The sequence below is a fragment of the Zingiber officinale genome, chromosome 9A, assembly GCF_018446385.1.
Source record: "Zingiber officinale cultivar Zhangliang chromosome 9A, Zo_v1.1, whole genome shotgun sequence".
NCBI lineage: Eukaryota > Viridiplantae > Streptophyta > Magnoliopsida > Zingiberales > Zingiberaceae > Zingiber > Zingiber officinale.
Genome location: NC_056002.1, coordinates 96384184 through 96408958, shown reverse-complemented (window position 1 = coordinate 96408958; position 24775 = coordinate 96384184). Strand labels below are relative to the sequence as shown.

The window sequence follows — 24775 nt, the reverse complement described above, 5'->3', positions numbered from 1 at the left end:
TTTTAAATGAAATTTAAAATAATACAAAATATTTAAAAAAAATATTAGAAATTTTTAAATGAAATTTAAAACATTTAAAAAAACAAAATATTAATTAATAAAATTTATTAAATTTATTTTAAATATATTTTTTATATATTTTATTAGGATAATTTAATTAGGATTTATAAAAGCCTGTTCGAAATATCACATCTTAGGAATTGTTTAAATTAATTAAATAAAATAATTATTTATCGTAAAAAGGAAAAAAAATGCGATCGCATGAATCTCTCACCCGCAATCGCCTCAGGGGCGTCCAACGACGCCGGCAGGGTCGTCCAATGACGCCTTCGGCGCCGCAGAAGACTTCGCGCGACGTTTTTAGTGTCGAAGGCATCGCGGGACGCTTCAAGCGCCGTCGGAGGCGTCCCGTGACTCCTCCAGCGTCGTCGAAGACGTCCCGCTTCTCCTCCGACACCGCCAAAGGCGTCCGCGACTCTCGAGACAAGGACGCCTCCTGTAACGGTTTTGACCGCTTGGCGGAACGGTAAAAACGGTTTGTGTCGGGCGGCACGGAACAACATTTGACTCCTTGATTGGAAGTAATATTTTTTTTGACTCACAAGACAAAACAATTAAAAAGGAAGAGAAATAAAGCAAAGATGAAGATCCTGCCAGTATATCATTCTTTGGACCACCAATTTCTCATTCTTTGAAAGGTAGCCAAAGAAACGATAATAAATAAACCATTCTCACAAATTTCATGTGACAATCATTACTTATGTTTGGAAATAACCAAAGAAAGTGCTAACTTGTACAAAGTCATTTCTCCTTGATCAGGAGAATAACATAGTTCAAAAATTGAGAATTTACAATTTTAAAATTTGACAAATCTTTTTAACTAATAGTTATAGTAATTAGACATAAATTAGACCTTTTAAAAGTCGATTATAATTGTAGAGATATGATAAACATTTTTTAGTCAACTTGGCCTTATTTTAAATCTGGTTAGGATCCAATGTCAATTAATGAATAATTTCCTTAACTGAATTGGGAGTTTGTGGCTTTTGCAACATGATTTTTCACACTGCATTACTAATTACTAGACCAATCAGTGATACTTGCAGAAGGTAAGCACACTCAGACAGTTAGAACACGTCCAATTACTAGGCCTATCAGCTTGACATATCCAATTGCTAGCCCAATTAGTTACTCTAATCCATCAAATGAGGCATGCAAATATAAATTTACTTGTAAAGCAAGATTTATAATGGAATAGCTATGTTAAATAAACATTATTTACCTGGAAAATAGTATGGTATGGATGATCTATAGCCATTTTCCTTACAAGAGAAACCAAAGCAATCTGCACATATCGGGGCTTCACAAGTTTAATAAAAACAATACTTCTAAAAATAGAGGAATATCCTAAAAAACCTGGAAACTGGTTGAGCTTTGTCCATCTTTATAGATACCAAGTCTTGACGCAATCTGATATACCAGTGGTATAAATTTGTATGATTGAACCTGTAAAGACCGAAAAACAAATGTGCTATAAAGAATAACTCAGCAGAAAATTATGATGGATGAAGACTCTACCATTGAGTCATATTAACTCCAATAGTACAGTGGAAAAAAAGCAGCCATAGATCTTACCTCCTTCACTGTACTAATCATCTCGTGGACAACATTATTTCTCGAGTAGAAGTTGAACCACAAGGAAACAAGACGAAATACCTGGAGTGTGTAACTCTCACTATTAAAATCAAACAATACATGTATTATGATTAATAAACTAACACAACATGCAACATTGCAAACCAATCCATGTAAGAAACCACAAGCATATTAATCTGTGCAACAAAAAACATCCACAGCCATTGCTTCTACAAGGAAAACCGAAACATTCATTAAAACTAACAAATTAAGATAACAAAGACTATGAAAAGACATCACTAGTACCGTGCTGCCATGTTCATAATATTTCATAAGACTACTGCAGTCACAAAGAGGATTGAGTATGAGAACGACTACCGAGTATTGAGATGTATCACGTGGCCAAGATCTGCCATTGAGAGGAGCAAACAGGATTGTCCTAAAAGATAAGACAAATATGTAAAGTGCACCTGAGTCCTTTTGGAGGAATGTGCCTTGAGGTGGCCATGCTAGGCATCTGGTTGAGGTTAGCTTGTTCCCATTATGAGGACTAAAGATTTAAATGAGAAGTTTTGCATCAAGATATGAGAAGAGAGGTTGAGGATGAGTCATGTGTCTCTTTCTCAGCATAGTGAGTCCTAGCAACATAGGTTAGGACTTGTGCTCGAATTTGACATCAAGGAAGTTCTGTGTTGGATTGAGTTGTGTTAACGATAATGTCATCATGATTATTGGCAGAATCCTTGCTCCTACGCATGGATTGAGTGGCATGAATAAGGTATGTGAGACTGTATTGATGATCTACACTATAACATTCATTAGTACAACTTGACCCATATAACCAACCTTACTTAGTTGATGTGCAGACATACGAAGAAAGACAAGAAAAGAAACAAGAATATTAAAGAGAAGTCAAGATTACGCCTATTGAAGGAATACTCTGAGAGACACGTTTAAGAAGATTGCGCCTATTGAAGGAAAACACGAGACACGCTTAAGAAGATTGCACCTATTGAAGGAAAACGCGAGACACACTTAAGAATTAAGATGATATAGACACTAGGTGTCTAATAAATATCCCAATTAGACAATGTGAAACCATGACAAATATGCAATTAATAAGGAAGATGTAGGCCAAAGAAGAATTGATTAGCATTGATAAAATAGAAAAAAAAAATCTATTTTAAATTAATAAGGATATGATAGGGGATCGAGCCCAATGGATTAAGAGGAATCATATAGCTGACCCTACCTGGTAGGAAAAAGGCTTGGTTGTTGTTGTTATACGACTTGACCCTGAACATTTACTATAGGTGAGGTGATCAACCTTAATGGGGCATGTGCTACCTTTGTGTTGATTGTGTTCCTAGGGTGAGATGGCACACTATCATGGAGAGGCAAACATTCATATATTTGATATTATGTGTATGTTGCACCTGTCATGTAGAATTGGAAATTAGAGTATGGCAAGTATCAAAGTGAGAAGCTAAGCTTCATGGTAGCAATCCAAAGTAAGTTTGTCTCATCCAATACATTAAGTCGAAATGATACATTATGAGATCATGCATGGGCAAAGCCAAATTTTAGAAAATGGCATCAATTGACACCATAAAAACTTAGGAATGTACATATGAGAATAATAGAAGAGTATTATGTTAAACTATTTTAATGACATTGAGACCACCTACTCAATAAAAATGTCACAACAAAAAGATGACAACATATATTACAAGAAAGAGATTATTCCCTAATTTAATCAGCAAAACATTGATTAAAATCTTAATGATGTAAACATACAAATGATATAATTCAAATTTATTTACAAAAAACATGTCTAATTTCAATAACTTAGAAATATGACAATTTTTTTAGTTTATTATAATTACCAATTGAATTGTATTGATCTTATTGGATGTATTGACTTTATTAAATCAGTACAAATCCTATTCAACCATAGGCAAAAAAATATCATTATAATTTTATCCGTGATACTAGCTCCTTTGAGATGCTTGGCATAGGAGTTTCAATTATCAAAGGAAAGTAGGAGTGGTTTTGTCGATACAATCATGAGTACAACCATGAATCTGTACTTGTAGTTATGGCAGCAATAAAATTGCGAGTATGTTTATATCAATTGAAGTTAAATATTGATCATCATAGTAGATGATTGATATGTAGGGTTGAACCTATTGTCGAGGAAAGATTTTGTGGTGTGATATGATGGCTGACGTTGAGAGTAAATTGAGTATCCTACGGTTGATCAAACGAAGGTATGAAGTCACATACCAACCAATCTTAGTGACTTGGTTGATCTGATCAAGGTGTGAAGTTCTGAATGGACCAATTTTAGTGATTTTGTAATGGGTTAATTTTGGTTAAAACAAGCCAACCCCTTCTTTGACCTTTTTGGTTCATTGTGTATTTCTTATGCACTCCATAATTAGAAAATTGAACTGTAAATATATTCCATTCCTTTATATATTAGTACATTTACACGAATAGAATATTGTCTCAATTTTAGTTGATAGAAGCATTATGAAATAACTTGACAAGGCATGCTAGTAACTAGTTCTCCTTTGGTTGACATCAAAAACTACTTGGTAACATACCTATCATATGATGCAAGGTTTAAAATTTCGACCCGTGCCGAAGTTTCGGTCCTAGACCGGAACGATACGATTTCGGTACCGTATCGTGCCGTGCCGATATAATTTCGGTATTTTTTAAATAAAAAATATATTAATTAAAAACTAAAATATTTAACATAAATATTTAAAAAATAAACAAGATAAAAAATAATCTTTAAAAAAAAAGGAAAAGATATGAAAATAGATAAATAAATAAATAAAAATTTTATTATAATTTTTAAATTAAAATAAATAAAATATAAAATTAATTAGATAATTTTATTAGGGTTTAATAAAGTCTCTTTAGATTATCTCTATCATAGTTAGGAGTTGATTAAAATAATTAACCTAAGTTTAATTTAAAAAAAAAATTTGAAATCCGACACCACTCGCCAGCCCGCACGACTTCGGCGTTGCCGCGGGGTTACGCAACCAGCCATGGTTGCGGGGATTGCGTGACTCCTTCGGCGCGACCACGTTGGCCGTGCGACCCCTCTGCTGTGACCGCAGGGTCGCAGCCTCCACAACGAAAACGGAAGGAAGGATTATGCGACCCCTCCGCTACTGTTGCAGGGTCGAGCAACCCCTCCGCTGTGACCACGGGATCATGTAACACGTCGCACTTGTCGTGGGTCTGGTGTCGGGGTCGTGCCAGTGCCGGTCGTCGAGCGGAACGAGACGTTTTGCCCGTTTCGACCGTTTCGGCACGACACTTTAAACCATGATATGATGCAAGTTATGCCATTGGCAGGAAACCATAGGACAATAGGTTCCGGATGATTGGGTACTTTGACACAACTAGCAAGCATGCCCTTTGGGTTCGGAGAGAAAATTGTATACGTAACCATAAAAGTTACTCCTTTTGTTTGATAGAGCCTGGCCTAGTGGTCGAAGCAACCCTTTTGCTTCAATATGGGTGGAATGTCCTTTGTTCAAGCAAGAGTTTCCCACTTGAAATTTGAATATAGAAATTTCTAACAAAGTTTAACATTCATGTAGAGATGGATAAACTTGAGAGATGGATTAGCTTATTCACCTTAGTTCATCTTTTTTTATCTAATCTTATTATTTGACAATTTATGAAAGGTGTTCCTACTAGTGTTCTGGAAAATGCATATTTTGCAACTATTGCTACTTATATTATCCTCTAATCTTAGCATCGGACAAGTTTTCAAGAGTACTATTGTTACCATAACTTAGAGACAACACAACTACGGATTGAAGTTTTGCACAACGTTTATGGTTTGCTTTTGATTTTCTGTGCATCTAGTCTCCTGCAATTTTGAATGTCTTGAGAAATAACTTGTTGCAGATTTTATTCCATTTTTTTTCCTTAAACTTCATATTGGGACATTATTTTCATTATGCTTGTGTGATAATCATCTAAGGACTTGTTATGAGCATTGTCTAGCATCTCTATAACATCGTATGATACTGGCATATGTGGCATGATAATGGGTGTGTACATAGCTAAAATGAGTGCTCTAAGGATATGACATTCACTACTACTTTGCTTCCATAGACAGCTGTAATTGTTTAGCAAGTAGAGAAGCAGCCATTAGCAATGAATAACAACTTGGAATCATCTAATACTAGGAATTTATGAAACTCTAAGCAGTTACTGGATTGTTGAATTTTCTCCATCTTCAGAGCACCCCTCCATCTCACTAAATGTAACGGAGAGAAGATGTGGACTTAACAAGCATGGGATAGAAGAGGGATTGCAGGAGATAACAGTTATCTAAGTTTATTGGCTCACAAGGGAAGAAAGAACAGAGCTCCACTAAAGAAGTCATTTCAAAACTTGTCAAGTTGAACCATTAAGCAGCACCATTTTAAATTGCATAGTTAGACCCACTCAGAGACTTCATTCTTACCACTGTCAGATCATATTTGCCACCTATAACAAGACAACGCCGGTATCCCTCTAAAGCGAGGCTAAGGAAGTTCTCTCTGTCATCCTACAATAAAGAGTTTGAGATGATTAGATCACCTTCACAGAATTGTGACACTGTAATAGCTAAAAAACAAAATCAAGCCCATCAAAATCAAGAGAGATGGAATTAGGACTTCAAAGCTGAAGAATTTATTTATGAAAAAATTACATATATCCATAAAGTCAAGCACTTCACAGATTACAAGTTCCCGTAAAATCTTGAGCACCATGATATAAAGCATGCAACAAGAAAAGAAGGAAAAGAAGTATAGCATCTCAAGACATTCATAATTTCAAACACGACCAAAGTTGGATGAGATAGATGAGTTCATATCATTTTTCTATTATATTTTTAATTTAATTTACTTTTATTTCCATGCAAAATGTTGTGCAGGATTACCATGAAATATGTTAATGGAACATCCAGCAAATCAGACGAGTAGTTGACAAGGATTGGGGCATCTCAACACCAATGAAGATCTTAAGCAACAGGAGACTCAAAAAATCAGTTCAAATAGGAGTGTTTTTTAGTTCATTAGTTGCTAATCTTTTGGAAGGTTAAAGGTTCATGGATTAAAAAATGCATCAGAATCAAACATGGTGAGATTTTAGCACTTCATTGATTAAAAAATGCATCAGAATGAACCCCAATGTATGGCAACACCAATGAAGTGCTCTGGTCACAATAAGCACTTCATTGATTAAAAATGCATCAGAATCGAACATGGTGAGATTTTAGCCTAAATCAATGCTTGTTCAAGAGTTTAAGGTAAAAAAATTATGGCAAATTTTGATAGAGCATACTAGTCTGAGTTCATCTCGAGCAATAATCATTTAGTTATTAGCTTTATGAGGCAAATCCAATGTATGTGAGGATTGAGTCTTTCATGCCAATCTCTGTGACCAGAGCAGGATGAACCTCAATGCAGGCGAACAAGGGGCCCCAGTTTACAAATTTGTGAATCTATGTGGCCCTCGTAGATTACAAAAATGGAAGCCATTAATGGCAATAAGAAGCCATGTTAGTCTTAACTCATAGCTACACAGATATTATCCTACCATTACTCTCTATAAAAGACTACCATGAGTAATACTGAAATTTCTCAATTACTACTGATTTCTAGTTACAATGATTACAAATTTCTTTAATTTTTCCTCTAGCCCTTATACTTTGAACTCTAATCAGATCAACTTATCAAAATATGGTTTCATTTTAAACAACAAATATATGGAAACAAAAACTAACAATGAAAGGAAAAGAAAAATATTGTATATGATAACAATTTTTACACAATGTTCATCGATAAACAAATAAAAATTAATTTATGACCGAATCCAAGGAATATAACTATCATCAATCATCACCACTTTAAAACTAGCCAGTTATCAAGTGAAAGGCAGCCCATTGTTGATAAACAAGTTTGAAACAAGCAAGATAAGTATAATACATATAGTTAGTTTTAGGGATCAAAATTTTGTATTTTTATTGTATATTTATAACTTATATTTATATCATCAAAGCTAATCCTATCTAAAGCTCAGGCATGAGATAGTATGTTTAACACTAAATTTAATATATCTCAATCCCCTCAAGGTGTAACATAGATATTATTCATGTTCAAAGTAAAACCTAGAATCTCATATTCGTTAAACCCCCATGAGTTAGGCCTTTATATAGGAAACGAAATAGGACCAAAAGACTCAAATACCCTTTTACTTATTCTAACACTCCCCCTCAAGCTTGAGAATATAGATCATATATACCAAGCTTGTTACATATGTAGTCAATCCGGGGACCTCTAAGTGATTTAGTAAATATATCTGCTAGCTGATCATTTGAGTTGACAAAACTAGTAGATATTTCTCCGGATATGACTTTCTCTCTGACAAAGTGACAGTCAACTTCAATATGCTTTGTTCTCTCATGGAAGACTGGATTTGAGGCAATATGCATAGCAGCTTGGTTGTCACATATGAGTGACATTTGTGTAACCTCTCCAAACCTTAGTTCCTGAAGCAACTGTTTTAACCATATAAGCTCTTGACTAGCAATAGCCATAGCTCGATATTCTGCCTCTGCACTGGATCTTGCCACAACATTTTGTTTCTTGCTTTTCCAAGAAATAAGATTACCTCCGACAAATATACAAAATCCAGAAGTGGACCTTCTATCAGAGGGAGATCCTGCCCAATCTGCATCAGAATATCCTACGACTTCAGTATGTCCTTTGTCTTCATATAAAAGACCCTTTCCTGGTGCTCCCCTGATATATCGAACAATGCGAGTCACTGCATCCCAATGTTCTTTGCATGGAGTCAGGCTTCTGCCGTTTTGGATTTAACCGAAGATGATTTCGATTTTCTGACGAGTAACAAAGTTTGGATTGCTACTGACCGCTCTCGTGCTCGTCGCTGCGTTGAGGCTTGCGTTTATGGTACGCTGGACTTTGTAGGATACCCTCGCTTTCCTGCTCCTGTTGAGTTTATTGCTGCTTCTTCCGAATATCCATTGCATACTTCCTTTGGGATATAATAATCCCATTTTTAGATGTGCCACTTCATCCCTAGAAAGTATTTGAGTTTGCCAAGATCTTTTGTCTGGAAATATTTAAAAGATGTTGTTTTACTTGTGAAATTCCAAGATGATCATTGCTTATTATGTTCATCCCGTCAACATTCAAACGGCCTGTCTCATCATGGAAGGCGCTGAATTTACGGAAAACATTATTAATGGCGTCGAGTCATGCCAAACTGTTGAATTACGGTACTAAATCTACTGAACCATGCTCTGGGTGACTGCTTGAGACCATATAAAGATTTCCGCAAGCGACATACAAGACCAGAAGACTCCCCCAAGCAACAAAATACGGAGGTTGCTCCATGTAGACTTCCTCGAGCAGGTCACCATGTAAGAATGCATTTTTTATGTCTAACTGATGAAGGGGCCAATGGCAAATTGCAACAATAGACAGAAAAAGACGCACAGAGGACATCTTGGCAACAGGAGAAAAGGTGTCGCCATAATCCAATCCAAATACCTGAGTATAGCCTTTAGCGACAAGACGAGCCTTAAGCCGATCAACCGTGCCGTCTACACCAACTTTCACCGTAAACACCCATCGACAACCAACCACTGACTTCCCAGGAGGTAGAGGAACGAGGTCCCAAGTCCCACTGCTCTGTAGGGCACTCATTTCATCAAGCATAGCCTGTTTCCATCCTGGATGGGCAAAGGCATCACCTGCAGTCTTTGGAACAGAAACAGACGACAGGGAAGACAGACAATAATAATAGGATGGGGAAAGACGATGATAGCTTAAAGAAACATAGTGAGGAGAAGGATTACGAGTGGAACGCATACCCTTTCGAAGTGCAATAGGAACATCAGAGTCAGGAGACGAGACCGGAGTAAACGACGAAGGACTAGGCTCTACAGATGTGCCCACAGCAATGTCAGTGTTGGTCGGCGGCAAGGCAGAACGAGGACGACGCTGATAAACCTGCAAAGGAGGAGACGAGGCTAGAGATGATAGAGGTGCCTCCGGAGGACAAAAGATAGTTACTGGTGCAGGTGGAGAGGGAGAAACCTCGACCTGTAAAGCGGAAGGACCGAAAAAAGGAACCGAGTCAAAGAATGTGACATCAACAGAGATGAAGTACCGACGAAGAGTAGGGGAATAACACTTGTACCCTTTCTGAGACCGTGGGTACCCAAGGAAGACACACTTATGAGACCGGGGAGAGAGTTTGTCAACTCCGAGATCAAGAGCATGAGCAAAACATATAGAACCAAACACCCGAGGTGGTAAAGGATGAAGAGACTGATGCGGATAAAGGACATGATGAGGTATTTTACCCTGGAGAGTGGATGAAGGCATGCGATTGATGAGATAACAGGCAGTAAGTACGGCATCATCCCAAAACTGATGAGGGACATGAGAATGAAGAAGAAGAGTCCGAGTGGTCTCAAGGGGATGACGATTCTTGCGTTCTGCAACCCCATTCTGTTGAAGGGTATGAGGGCAAGATGTGCGATACAACACACCATGAGATGTCAAGAAAGTACAAAACTGAGTAGATAAATACTCGCGTGCATTATCACTTTGCAAAGTTCGGAGGGAAGTACCAAATTGAGTTTTTATTTCAAGGAAAAAGGATTCAAAAATAGAAAACAATTCTGAACAATCCTTCATCAGATATATCCATGTACAACGGGAAAAATCGTCTATAAAAGTAACAAAATACCTTGACCCCATTGTAGAAGAAACACGACTTGGACCCCAAACATCAGAATGAACCAAAGCAAAAGGAGACATAGCCCGACTCTCAATGCGAGGAGAAAAAGAACTACGAATATGCTTACCTAATTGACACGACTCACAAGATAAAGACTCTAAGTGAGAAAGACTAGGATGTAACTGTTTCAACTTATTAAGACCTGGATGTCCCAACTGAGCATGAATAAGAAGTGGAGATGTCGCCGCCGAACCAACAAAAGAGGGTTGGTGAAGTCGATACAGGCCATGAGATTCACATCCGAAGCCAATCATCCTCCCCGTACTCCGGTCCTGTAAGGAAACAGACGTGTTAGTAAAAGAAATGACACAATCAAGAGATCGAGTAAGTTGACTTATCGACAATAAATTAAAAGGAGCGCCAGGAACATAAAGAACATTATGAACTGAAAGAGATGAAGAAGGATGAACAATATCAATACCCTGGGATTGAGTTTGGGAACCATTAGCCATGGTGACCATTGGTAAATTACCAGAAGTAGTGAGAGAGGAAAAAAGGGATTTATTACCAGTGATATGATCGGTGGCCCCAGAATCAAGAACCCAAGGACTCGAAGAACGAGATATGCCAGCAAAGGAAGTACCAGCGTCTGCAATGGTAGCAGTGGAACCCGAAGCCTGTCGATCCTCAAACCATTTCAAAAAGTCAGTAATAAGAAGGTGTTGAAGTCGAATCAGGTGTTAACTGTGAAGTGGAAGCTGAAGGAGTAACAGAACTCTGACAATCTGAGCAGCACGAGGAGGACGACCATGTAGACTCCAGCATTTATCAATCGTGTGTCCTGGTCGGTGGCAATGATCACACCAAGGACGTCCTTTGCCACCCTTGCGAGGTGGAGGTCCTTTGTGTCGAGAGACCAAAGCTGACGAGTCAACAGGAACAGAAGAAGGCATCGTCAAGACTTTGGCCGGGACACGGAGAAGAGTCGCCCAGGTATTTTCCATGGTAGCTTCTGTGGGGCTGCCCAGGATCTGGTCACGGACATGAGAATAATCTGTGGGCAGACCATATAAAGCCAAAGACATAAAAAATTTCTTCCGATTTTCAAGCTCTTCAACAGGATCGGCCGCAGGTGGGAGCAGTTCATTGAAGTCACAAAGAAGGCTAGAAACTGAACCCAGATAATTTGACATTGAATCCTTAATCTGATTGGCGCTGAGGATAGTCATGAGATCTTCACAAACTTGATAGAGTCGCCGAGAGGTGTTTGTAAAGAGTTGTTGAGCTTGTGTCCAAACAGCTTTGCAGGTTTTGTGAGTACGGAAGACATTCCTAAGAGATGAATGGATGGTGGCTCGGATAATACAACACAACTGAGCGTCAACCTTCTTCCACAGAGGACGATCGGCGTCTCGAATATCTTCTTCAGTTTGAGTGAGATGTGTCTCATATCCTTGTCCAACAAGCCAAAGTTCAATGTGAGATGCCCAGGAGATATAATTTTTACCATCCAACTGCTCGGAAGAAAGGGGTGCAGTAATATGGTTGGTAAAGATTGAGGTATCTGGTTTTGGAGCGCCAGATGTAGCCATGAATAGAACTGTGGACCGGACTGTGCTTGCTTCTTCTGCCCAATCGGATGAATCCTTAATCTGACTTCAAATCAGGCGACTGTGGGTTCGTGTCCCACCGGGCGTGCCACTGGAAAACTCGCAGCACCGGGCGTGCCACTGGAAAACTCGCAGCAGGGTAACGTGAGATGCGGAAGCTTCTTCGGAGATGCCCTACTCCAGCAGGAACTCTTCGAAGCTTGCTGATGGATGGGAAGGAATTGGAACGCCACCAATTCTTCCCCTGACGGCGAAGAGTTGAGCTTGAACAGGGAACGTCGCCGCTGGAGAGAAGAAGAGGTGCCGCCGGCTGGAAAGAAGAAGAAGAAAGGGGAGCGCCTCTGTGCCCTAGCCGCCCGAGAAGAGGAAAAACGCGATTGGTAGGGAGACGAAGCCGATAGAGGGGAGCACCAGGATGCCTCTGTGCCCTAGCCGCCCGAGCAGAGGAAACGCGAACAGAAGGGCGTACCAGGATGCCTCTGTGCCCTAGCCGCCCGAGCAGAGGAAACGCGAACAGAAGGGCGTCAAGCGTCGGGCGTCGGGCGTCGGGTGTCTGGTGTCCACGAAACAGCAGGCCGGCGTCGGGCGTCCACGAGGCGGAGCTCAGCGTCCACGAACCAGCAGGCGTCGGGCGTCCACCGATTGGAGAAGCTCGATGCTGGAGAAGAACTCGCGCGTCGCTGGAGAAGAACACACGCGCGCGTCGCTGGAGAGGAAGGCTCGGCAGAAAGAGACGGCGCGGATAGAGAAAAGAAATTAGGGTTTTAACTTTGCTCTGATACCATGTTCAAAGTAAAACCTAGAATCTCATATTCGTTAAACCCCCATGAGTTAGGCCTTTATATAGGAAACGAAATAGGACCAAAAGACTCAAATACCCTTTTACTTATTCTAACAATTCATGTTAAACTTGTTACATAAAGCAGAAAAGGCCTCACAAAAAGAAAAAAAAAAACAAAATAGACTAAGATTTTAGCAATGACAAAACCGACAAACGAAGTACTAATGGAATTACAAGGATATATGAGGCTAAAAGGACTTTATTTCTAGAAGGAATATATGAGATCTTATATTGGTGAAGTTGGCAAAGATGCTAAGGACTTTATTTCCTTCCTTGAATGTCCTGCAAACAGAAGATACAACAAGATTCTAAAGTACCAGACAATGAGATTACTTATGTGAGGTTACGAAGTAAAGTAGATAGAATAGCAACTCTAGCATCTAAAAAAGAGTTAATATCAAGATGAAACTTAGTCTGATATTGCCCTGAGAGATGGCAATGTGTGAGAGAGATTAAGGTTCTAAGTTCCATCATCCACTCGAGAGAAATAGGCAATCAAAGATGAGACAAAGATCACTAATCTGTCTTTTGAAGTTGCAATCAACAAAGAAATGAATTGCTAATAACAATAAGATTAGGGTTCTAATCATCCACTTGAGAAAATTTGAAAAGGATGATGAGATAACACTAGTGGGTTTAAGAGAAAAAAAAAACCTAAATCGATTGATGCTTAAACTGAAAGAAGGATGAGGGTTCTTCAGAGGAACACATAGAGGGTTTTTTCTTTTCTTGAGGGGATGGGTGGGTGGGTAGAATGTAAGGTGGAAGAACAAATGAAAAATTACTATTTGTCACTGATAGGTATAGGATAGGGTGCGCCATCATATGAAACACATAACTTCCTCTAATGAAATTGAGAAAGGAACCCCTGCCCTATGAGAATATGCTTGCTTTAATACCAAGTTAAGAGCGATGAACAAAGTAGTATTGACAACTTTATTTATAGCCCTTAGACATAACTCATCAGATCTAAACCATAGGCATTAGACTCTTCTACTATGTTATATAATATTTTTATCCAAAATAATGAAAACTTTTCTGAATTAAAAAAAAATCGAATTTGAATTCCATAAAAAACAAGGTATAAATAAGCAATGCTGAATCCCTACTAAATGTCCTCCATCAAACGAACCATTCCTTTTTCTACAATGCCATGCTATTTTGTACATAATGTGCACTCCAATTTTGGAACTTATTAGCTAGATCTAAGAAAAATTATGAAAGTTGATCAAAAAGGAATCTAACTGGAAGTAATCTAACTTGGAATAATTTTCAGATGCAAGAAAAAGGTACATTAATCCTAATGCTGACAGATTAATATGGAGTAACCTTAATGTAGAGAAAATATACTTAATCACTCAGGTGAGGAGACTAACAACTAGAGGATCAAGAGAACAGAAATAAAAGGTAATTACAAAACTATTGGAGAAATACAATACATGCAATTTTTCAGCCTCTTCCCTGTCCATTGTAAGTTGTTTTTGCAACTCTTGTATCTTGATTGAGTAATCTATTTTCTCACCCTGAAAAAAGAATTAAACAGACTTAGGATTTGTTGATAACTCTTTCATGCTTCTCATCAGACATTAGATGTTTCCCAAAACATTGTGGATAGTTATTTAAGTTATATAAATGAATGCTGAATGAGAGACTAGGTACTAGTATGCTTACCTTCGAAGAACCTTTTAGCCTCTTGATGAGTGCATCCAACTCCCTCGTCTGCACAAATTGATTATTTAGCAAAAGAAAGGAGGGCAGAAAATAAGAAGAGAAAATATATTCTTTAGCAAGTACTTTGTGCTTTCTCAACCGCAGAGCTGCTTGCCACTCACTAGAAGCTAGTCTTGCTTCATAGCTTTGGAATAGACCATCTGCATAGTGTGCTAACTGGTAATAGCTTTGGCATTGTCTAGACAAGTATTTCTTACTTGTACTTTTGCTCAACTCTGTGACTTCCACTGAATGTTTCAAGTACTGTTCTAAGATAATCCTTGAGCTGCATAATAGTGAGGTACAAAATAACTCTTCCTACACAGAGAAAATTAAGTATATTGCTAAAGTAGAAAATCTGAATATTACTTGCTAGATCTAGTTTCAGCCAACCACTTCCCAACCAATCGATAAATGTTAGCCATCTTTTCTCCTGTGGAGTTGTTCTCTACAATGTATCTTGCAAGATTGATAGCCATATCATGCTGACCTTGAGCTCTTAATAGTTTTGCTTCTTCAAGCTATTAACAATTAGTAATAACTAAGATTTAGTATGCATTAAGCAAACCACAACATAGAATTCAGGGATAAAGTTAATTGTGTCACATTATAAAACTTTTCGAGAAGACAATTGAGATGATAATAGAAAGTGAAATAAAACAAATTGAAATTAATTTGATCTTATGCTCAGAAAATAGACCATTATGATCTTCTATTCTTTCTCTGATGTTAGATAAGTCAGGTCTTTGACTTGCTTGGATTTGTTAATTGTATGAGTAGACTTACATGAAGAAGTGAATAACATTCATTCCCTTGTAAGCAACTGAACTATGAAGCTAAATAGTATTTAGTGAAACAATCTTGAGATGCATTGTATGAGTCTTATGGGAACATAGTGAAGCTGAATAGAATGTATTGTTTGTCATGATGGAATTTTGTTTTTGAATGAGATTGCATATTGTTCATGTAATTGATTAGAATGCATCCATTTGGTGTATTTTACACATCTTTTCCTTGTTTATTCCCTTCTTTTGCATATTCATGTTTGGTCATGCTTTGCTAGATTTATGAGGATTGTTGTAATTACTCAAATGAGGTACTCAATAGAAGCATGCATTATTTTATTATTTTTATTTTGACACTGATATAGGTTTATTGTTGTCATTAGGGTTACACATGACTCTATGATATTTACTGCCGTGTAGAGTGACCTTAGGCAGGGAGCAAGCAGTATATGCATTCTAAATTGTACCCTTCCAAGGAAATACATTTGCGATGTAGGTTTCTGTTCCATCTGACAGCAGAGTTGCTTCAGCTCATTTAAAGCAGAAGCAGCAAGGGAGAACCTGGAACCCTGAAAAAAAAAATGGATATAAACAGATGCAAGACTGAGACTTAAATGGATTTAAGTATAAAAATATGATTATAACCTTACGGAAAGTTGAAGCAGATTCCAGCAGATGTTCGGTTGTGAACTCTTTGCAATCTAAAATTTGAAATAGAACACGCCTAAAAGCAATCAAAGGTTCAAACAAATTTAAATGTAGCTGTGCATGCCTTAAGACAGTACGCCATTCAGTTTTAAACCATCCCAACTACATTAGAAAATACAACCATCAGTTTGCAGGACAGAAAGAAAAGACCAGAATAGTAAAAATGCAATATGATTTAATCTGAAATTAAGGACCACTTTAAGAAAACACGGGTTACATAACTATATATCTAGTTATTGTACATAGAATTTTTGGTTTCAAATTTGTGGTATGTTTATAGTAGAAAATACCATTATAAAGAACCAAAACCTTCATAAGCATTTAACTTTAGCCAAATTATTGTGATCGACCTGAACTTTCTAATTAAGAATGTTTGAAAATAAAGCTACTCAAAATTTGCTGAAAAAATAAGATACCTGGTCTTCTGTTGGGATAACAGGATCATGTGAAATTTTAGTTATCTTTGAGTATGTTGTAGTTTTCTGATGATTGTGTGGCTTCCAGCGGATGTCCCAGGAGACACCGAGATGGTCTAATATCTGCCAATGAAGGCTACTGTGAAAATTTGATGCTTATTCCAATGCAGGAGGAAATGTACAAACCCATGACCTGAAGTTTCACAATGGCTGAATGAATATATTCACACTTGCAATGGATAGAAGCAAATCCTATATATATACATAATTTGATGGTTTGATTTCCACCTGGGCAGCATTCAAGTTTGATCAAAAGAAAAGCATTACTGGCATTTCCCTCATACAAGGACCTCAGGCAACTTTCAAACAAATAATAGGAACTAATATTAAGTACTAAAGAGAAGAACTAAATTGGTAAAACTCTTAAAATATTAATGAATTTGTAACTCAAATACAAGTCAAAGCAGTATGTTAGTTATCGTGCACACCACTAAGACGATAAAAATGAACTTTTATCATCATGGTCAAGATTGAGAAAGAGGATTTGGTTCGCTAATTTAGGTGATAGGTTAAGCACTTCCATCAAGCCCTCCAACACTATGTGGATAAAATTTTAAAATACTGTGCACTAGGCATATGCTACTCTTCTACATGAGATCTCCCTTTTATGAGCAAAGTGGTATAAATCAAAATTCAGCTGTAGAGAGGTGCAACACTTTTATGAACTCTTTCACTAATGGTTTACAAACCCCCATATCGACCAAGACCTGACTTTTGACTTTCTCAATAAGTTCTTCTAGCACTACTTAGCTTCTTGAAACTTGATTTCTTCCAGCACTACTCTTGCACTACTCTGATTTACCAGCACTCCTCTGTGCTTCTTGGAACTTAGTTTTTTCATCGCAGAAATATAAATCATTCATTTATCATCTAGTATCAATTGTCTAGGATTAGGAATAAAATAAACCACAATCCAGATGCAATCCAATAAAGGAAAAAGATACAGTTTATGTAAACCTATGCAAGTTCTCGTTGAATTGACAACTACTAGAAGATTGTCTTGAATAAGGAGTGCTCTCCAGAAACTAATGAGAAGTCCCAATTTCCAGACCTCCAAGCAGCTTCATACTGCAGAGTACAAATATACATATATCATCACAAACATCTGCATGCACAACAACAACAAAACGATGGATATAGCATAGTTTCTAACGAAAGGCCAACCTGCAAATCAGCAAATTCAGAATCATGTTGCAGATAGGCACTATAATTAGTCAATCCGTGGCAGTAGACATCCAATATATGAGTGCAACCTGTTTTCTGCAATGATCTCATTAAACCTTTGTAAAACTTCCAACTACTTTTCTCTGCATTGGCTTGAGAAGAAGTGAGTGAATCAGCAAAAGAATGTTTTCCATAGCCAACGGAAGCAGATCTCACAAGTAAATCATAATACTAAAGCTTTATTGTCACTATCTGTGATGTTAACGGACAAAGGGCAGCCTCTCAAACATGTGAAGACAGAGATGTTAGCTTAGTCCAAAGCCCAAACATTGTTATTACAGTTCATTTATCAACAATTCTTTTCACACATGAAAAGATAGCAACATTTTGTTCTTAGCAGAAAAAAAAAAAGCATAACTAAATATAAATAATCCATGTAAATAGCAAACAACTATGTTTTTCCCAAGTAATTATAGAGGATGTCACAAACATCTAAATATCATCATAATCACACTTTGTCAGCCCAGCTATTAGTATTTAGGATTGGATGTGTGAATTTCATCAAACCAACAAACACCTTTTATACAAAAAAGAAGAGAGAGAAAAATATTAATAGAGTTGAGTAAAAGTTTTCTAACATTTACTCTCATGTTTCGCTAACTAAATAATTCAGCAATCTAAATCAACAAGGGGGAAATTAGTTTATATCTAAATCAATAAGGAGGGAATTAGTTTATATCTATTGTCTACAAGTATTCAGAAATTTGAAAGGGGATAATTTGATTAGCATGACTTTACCTGGTTTGTTTGGACAATGCCATATATACTGTCTGGCTCGTTAATATGTTCAAATGCAGTCATAAGCAGATCCACATGTGGAGGCGACTGAACACATAATGACAAAATCAGTCTGATACAAGTGATAATAGGTTTAACAATAACAAACTAACATATATAGAGAATTAATGATGACCAACCGATTCCAGATGTGAGAAATCAGGGTATCCTAACTGAAGACCATTAAAACGTTCTTCACACCAATGTTCAATGTACAAAACTGCTGTGAAGTATGATCCACAATGCTGTAATGTGGAGACAGAAATTATATTGAACAGAGACAGAAGACATTAACTAGTCATAAATGGTTCTACATAAATCCAACTTCTAACAATTGTTCATACAGAAAAGTATAGGTACATCCAGAGTTAGGTTACCCTATTGGTTTTCCTCTAGACAAACAACAAATGGAGAAAGGTAACTTATCCTCCCATATACACGAGAAACAAACAAACAAAGATTACTTACAACAGCTGCTTTAGCTACCACAAGATAGTCAATTGAAAGCCAGTACACCTACAAAAGATACTTTGTTAGACCAGAAAACATCTACATGAGAAAAAAAAAAGCTGAAAATTTGGACAATAAAACCAGGCTGACACAATGGTAAAATATGCTGCTACTTGTAAATTTGAACACATCCAAAATGGGAACCACTTCTGAACAAACATGTTATCAAGTCATTGAATAGTTTGGTGATATGTTTTATTTTGACAATGGAAGAAGTAACTAATTATACTACTCAAACAATCCAATTATTACATAAACAAAGAAGATCTGTGCTCAAAATACATGCTTAAGCTTATGACCAACACTCTAACTGCAAAGCAATTTTCTTTGGTGAGTCCACTTTTATTTGCAGCAAAATTAGCTGCTCTGTTGAAGAATGTCGAGATCCCATCATTTTCCTTCAGAACTGGACGCCCAATCAACATATATTGAAGGTATATACAAGAACAGTAGAAATGTTGGAATGAAGGTAAAAATGAGTAAGAGAAATCTGCATACACACTTTTATTAGGATACTACAGAACATATATCACATATATAAAGCTTTCCCTACAAAGAAAAAAGGAAATAATTGATCCTAGAAATTAGGACCACAATCTGTCATTGCCAAAAAGAACAAAAAAAAAAAAAAAAAAAAGAAATGAATCACCTTGATTCTAGTTTGCTAAAAAGGAAAATAAAGCTTGCTCACCTTGATTCTTTATTAAGACGTCGACAATCCATCCCTTGGTTGGAACATATATCATGCACAAATGCTCTTTAGCAATGAAATGACTATCCAATTCTACATCCTTTGTTTGATCAAAGTGAACTGATTGTGTGTCATGCTAACAGCCGCCTTGTGATATTCAATTCTTCTAGTAATCACTCTAATTTCAGTGAGAGCACCGTGGATACTGGTAGTTCTCTTGTTCCTACACATTTTGTGTGTCCTTTTTATTTCGAAGCATGACTAGGCGCTTGCTTGCTTCATGTGGCACATTTGCAAAGGTTTCACCAATCAGGGGAGTAGGTCTTCAACCTAGAGTCTGTCCACGAACTTGTCAAGTTCCTTATTGAGACAGGCTAGAAACTCATATAAATGTTCCTTTTCTAGGTTTCTCTTAAATTTCATGTTATCCTCTAAATCACCCTGATCTGCCTCAAAGTGCATCTAACTACCATTGCTCCGGAGAAAGAGTGTGACCGTCCCGCCGACCTTGCCTGTCCCATCCTTCAGGTACTCTCTTACCGGTAGAGTCCGTTGGTGGTCGCAACCTCCCTTATTGAGTATGAGGAATGCCTGGTACGCTTACAACCCTATATTAAATCAAGGACAAAGCCAGCTAATGATAGGCCACTACGATTCATTTTACGATATACATTTTAAGAGTGAATGACAACATCCCAGATTGTTCTAATAGTTCAGAGGAACAAATTGGTACGACTGATTATGTGGCTCGATTGAGTCATTAAGTTCCCAATAAATTTCTTTATGCTTGGATGATATGCCTCACAGGTGATGTAGTCAACTTTTTCCTTCCTCTAATAACCAAGAGGGTACATTGGGAAAATTAAAAGAAAATCTTGTCATGACTTGTGATTTATAGCGACAATCCTTCTTCAACATGTTGCACAATCACAAATGAAGAGACTGGATTGAATTTATTAGATGCAAACACGTCCTCATCCAAGATAGGACAATTGAAGGAAGTTATTGTGATCCACCTTGTGATTCGGAGCGACGATTCTCCTCCAATGGGCTATGAAACCACAATGAAAGTGTCTAGATTAGATGTACTAGATGAATGTCCTTATCCAAACTGACCTCAGAACTCATTTTTCTAGGAACATAAAAGAAAGACGATGAAGAACATTTTTTGAGCAAATGGCTCTAATACCATACAACTAATTCAAAGAAATTTTGTAGTTTTATTAGAATAATACAGCACATATATGTACAGTTTTCCTTGTAAAGGAAAAAGAAAAAAAGAAAATAATTGATCCTAGAAATTAGGCACGTAGGCCACAATCTTTCAATTACCAAAAAGAACAAAAAAAAATAGAGTAATCTACTAAATTACTCTTTAATGCATGCTGAATATTTTAACAGGAGAAAATGCAACATAGATTTATAAGCTATAAAAAACACAAGCCCATTAAGTAGGAAATAACAAAAAACACGAGGTGCAAACTGCATCTTATCTACTTTTCCTAATATGCAACTTTTGTATTCAATAAAAGTGACCATCTTTGTTGATCAAATGGAAAGGGAACGGTCTTTGACATCAAGAAAAACAAAACACATAGGACTTTACCTTTTTCCATGAAGACTTTGACATAGAAACATTAAGTGAACGGTCTTTTGAAGTTGCTGATGCACCACGAGTTTTTGTTCCAGTTGGGGTTCTGCTATGCTGTAACAAAATATAAATTATTTCAACCACCATCATCAAGTCAGGTTTGTTTTGACTACACGAGAGTATCTACACAAATCTTATCCCTCATGAGAAACTATATTACTAGAATATTAACTACATATTTTCACAAATTGACATAGTCTCTACTTCTGGCACTTTCTCCTTGAATAAATTCAACTCTTCTAACTACAAAAACTACTAGTTATATTTGGAAAGCAATAAACCAAGATATTAAGATATCCTTGATACTATAAGTACAAAAGTAACGCGGAAACATATTAAATGATCAAGAATCCTACAAAATCTATAGTCCGTTTATCTTCTTTGCATTCACATGTTGTATAATCTAGACGCATAATTCTTATAACATTTTATTTCTGCTCAGATAATAAATTTATGATACCAAATTTCAAATTTTCCTAAATAAATAAAAGTATAATGATATATAGATGCGATATATCTCTCTGAACTGGTTCAGATAGTAAAACAGCATGTAACAAATGCAAGAGAATTTCAGGAAGCAAAAATATGAAAATGCTGAATTATTCCTTGTGCAAAAAGACAAAAAAATGACTTTAACAAATGAAAACATATAAATGAGATTGCAAGAATATAAACGACCAGCTAGATCTTCATGGGTATAGCAGAAAAAAGAATCAATGTGTAGATAATATAAATAGAGAAAGATGACCTACTCAAGAATAAAATACACGAGTTCATTATGTTAGATGGACAATAAAGTACATGAAGCAAACACGGGACATGGTTAGATCAGGATGAGAGCAGCCATTCAATTATTGGATCTTTTTATCACACCTAAATTAACAAAAAAGACAAAACTAGGTAATTGTTAACAAATTCAGACATCTCTATGAGTATAGCTTTGTGCTATAAGCATTACATACCAAATTTTATACTACTTAAATTTCATGTCAATTTTTTTTTCAAATTTTAAATACTAAGCTGAAACAAACTAATATATTATTTTTTGGGTTGAGCTAAAGTCGGTCTAGGTTTAAGTTGATCCCAACAGATAGACATCGTGATTAGGATAAGGTGGGTTTAAAACTTTAGAGTCGTTTTGACCAATTTAGAGATAGTGTAATTGAATTTATATTTGAGATAGTCTAATTGAATTAAGTTATGATTGATTGGGTTAGTGGAATTTTGGAAGGTTGGAATTTATTTATATTTGCTCCCTCTCTCTCTCTCTCCATATATTTCTTCTTCCCTCTCCCATGCCTTCTCCTCCAATCCCTCTCGCTCTCATCCATACTCCGCTCAACCTCAACAACAATCACCAACAAGTCATCGTTGTCAGTTTCCTCCATTCCTCTCCTCTTGTAATTCTCTAATGAGATTTATTGGTGATAATTAAAAGATAATAACTAATAGAAAATTATTTGCGATAAAAGATGGTGAATCGATGACAGATAAGGTGCACAGCAAGTGAAGATCAAAGAAAGATGAAAGCTAGGTGGATGTTTGAAGGTAGGCAGAATAATGATTGGCTAATCATATTGAGCCCTCATACTCTTAAGCTTTCCTCTAATCTTTATTGTACATGTTGTAAGAGGTTTCTCCACTTCTTATCTATCAAGGAGCAAGATAGTGAGTTTTCCAGGAGTGACTCACTGACAAGTCATAGCTAGTAAATTAGTAAGGAGGGTTCTAGACCACGTTACATGCCTTGTTAGCGATTGTGTTATGTGTAATTCCTTTATGCTTCATTCCATTGCAAATAATCTTAATAGGACCTTGTTAAGCTTGTAGCAAGAGTAGAAATGCTTATAATTGCAAATACAATTGCTATTCAACACACTAGCTTCTATGATCATCCTCACATTCAGTCCCCAGCATTGTGATCATAAATGGTGATAAATAAGTGGAACAACTTGTAATAATGAATAGTGGTAATTAAGTGAAATAACTTGGGATAGTAAACGATGATAGAAGTATAAAGATGAGAATTGACTTTACATTGAAATAAAATGTCCAACTTAAAACTAACGAGAATTATAGCTTATCTAAATTCTTCTTGACCTCTAAAGATTAAGACTACAATTGATGCACGTCTTTTCTCTTCTGTTTATTCACTTACAAATTTGTGGTTCTCATTGGCCTCTCGTTTTGCGTGCAATGAATGATTTTGAAATCTTGGTTGTTTCAGATGGTGTATAGAGTTACTCATAGTTCTTCAACATGTAGAGCCATATTTGATTACCAACATTATTATTTGTTCAAACCATTCTGATATTTTGTTAATGTATATTCTCATGGATACTTCCAGCTACATATTGTCACTAACTGAGGTAGCTTTTGATATGTGAAATCACTCTCTGGAGTCATGACACTAGAGATTGTTGATTCATTTAACCAAAGTTTAGCCAACTCACTAGAAGTATAGCAAAAATTCCTTGTTTAAGGAAATTTACTATATATCATCAGTTTCATACCTTCATAGATGTTGAGAAAGAACCAGCTATTTCTGCAACATAGATAGATCGAAGTTTGTTCAATGCACTCAGCATAGTTTGAATTGACTTAACCAAGTCATTAGAATCACAAAAGATGTTCTTCTCAACCTAGAAATGATAAACATGGAATAAGTCGCCACATTTAAAATTACCACAAATACTAAAATACACTTTCCAAGTAAAGCTCAAACCTCTTGAGAGATAATATGACAAAGGTGATTATCTGAACCAATTGTCTTAGCTATATTCACCAAGACATTTGGAAATAAAAGCTCAGCTATCTCCTCTTTCCGTAACACTATATTTTGGCAAAGTCTGCAAATGCAAGAAAAGACGATATTAAAAATTTAAAATAATATGACATTGAGACATATTTTTTTGATAAAACATTAATGATGAGAACAATTAGGTAGCAAATAGTACCTAAGAATTATATCATCACAATGAAGAATAAGTGAGTGCACCAATGTGCAGACCCACATTTTGTAAGTTTTACTGTGTGTTGTCCACAGAGAAGAATCTTCCAATGAAACTGCTCCTGTAACAATAGTTTCATGTTATTGACCAAAGGATTATCAACTAGCTAGCCACATCTTCCAGCAGGCGATAGACTGAGGCCTCAGCTAACATTGATCTGATTGTTTGGTTAAAATTAGAAGGGTAGGAGTGATTCATAATTTTTTAATATTGAACTATTCAGTACAAGCGATGAGAGAGAAAACAATTTGGCCATTGCCCCATTAAATTACATTCAATTTTCCTTCAAAAAGAAATTTATTAACTATTTCAACAGTTTTGCATGTCAAAAAATCATTTTTGGGCAA

General features: G+C 36.6%; 1 protein-coding gene across 1 annotated transcript in view; it reads right to left on the bottom strand.

Annotated features, from left to right (window-relative positions):
- LOC122019353 (serine/threonine-protein kinase ATM-like) overlaps window positions 1–24775 on the bottom strand; it is an 83425-nt gene that overhangs the window by 24545 nt on the left and 34105 nt on the right. Inside the window, 23 exon segments of the mRNA XM_042576827.1 lie at window positions 1283–1345; window positions 1417–1506; window positions 1636–1716; window positions 6140–6223; window positions 14325–14408; window positions 14557–14604; window positions 14680–14881; window positions 14965–15116; window positions 15848–15949; window positions 16026–16190; window positions 16505–16627; window positions 16698–16863; window positions 17522–17590; window positions 17592–17632; window positions 17729–17959; window positions 18390–18405; window positions 18522–18613; window positions 18706–18810; window positions 19034–19081; window positions 21373–21471; window positions 23931–24059; window positions 24143–24266; window positions 24375–24489. Coding sequence (XP_042432761.1) covers window positions 1283–1345; window positions 1417–1506; window positions 1636–1716; window positions 6140–6223; window positions 14325–14408; window positions 14557–14604; window positions 14680–14881; window positions 14965–15116; window positions 15848–15949; window positions 16026–16190; window positions 16505–16627; window positions 16698–16863; window positions 17522–17590; window positions 17592–17632; window positions 17729–17959; window positions 18390–18405; window positions 18522–18613; window positions 18706–18810; window positions 19034–19081; window positions 21373–21471; window positions 23931–24059; window positions 24143–24266; window positions 24375–24489 — 2429 coding nt within the window.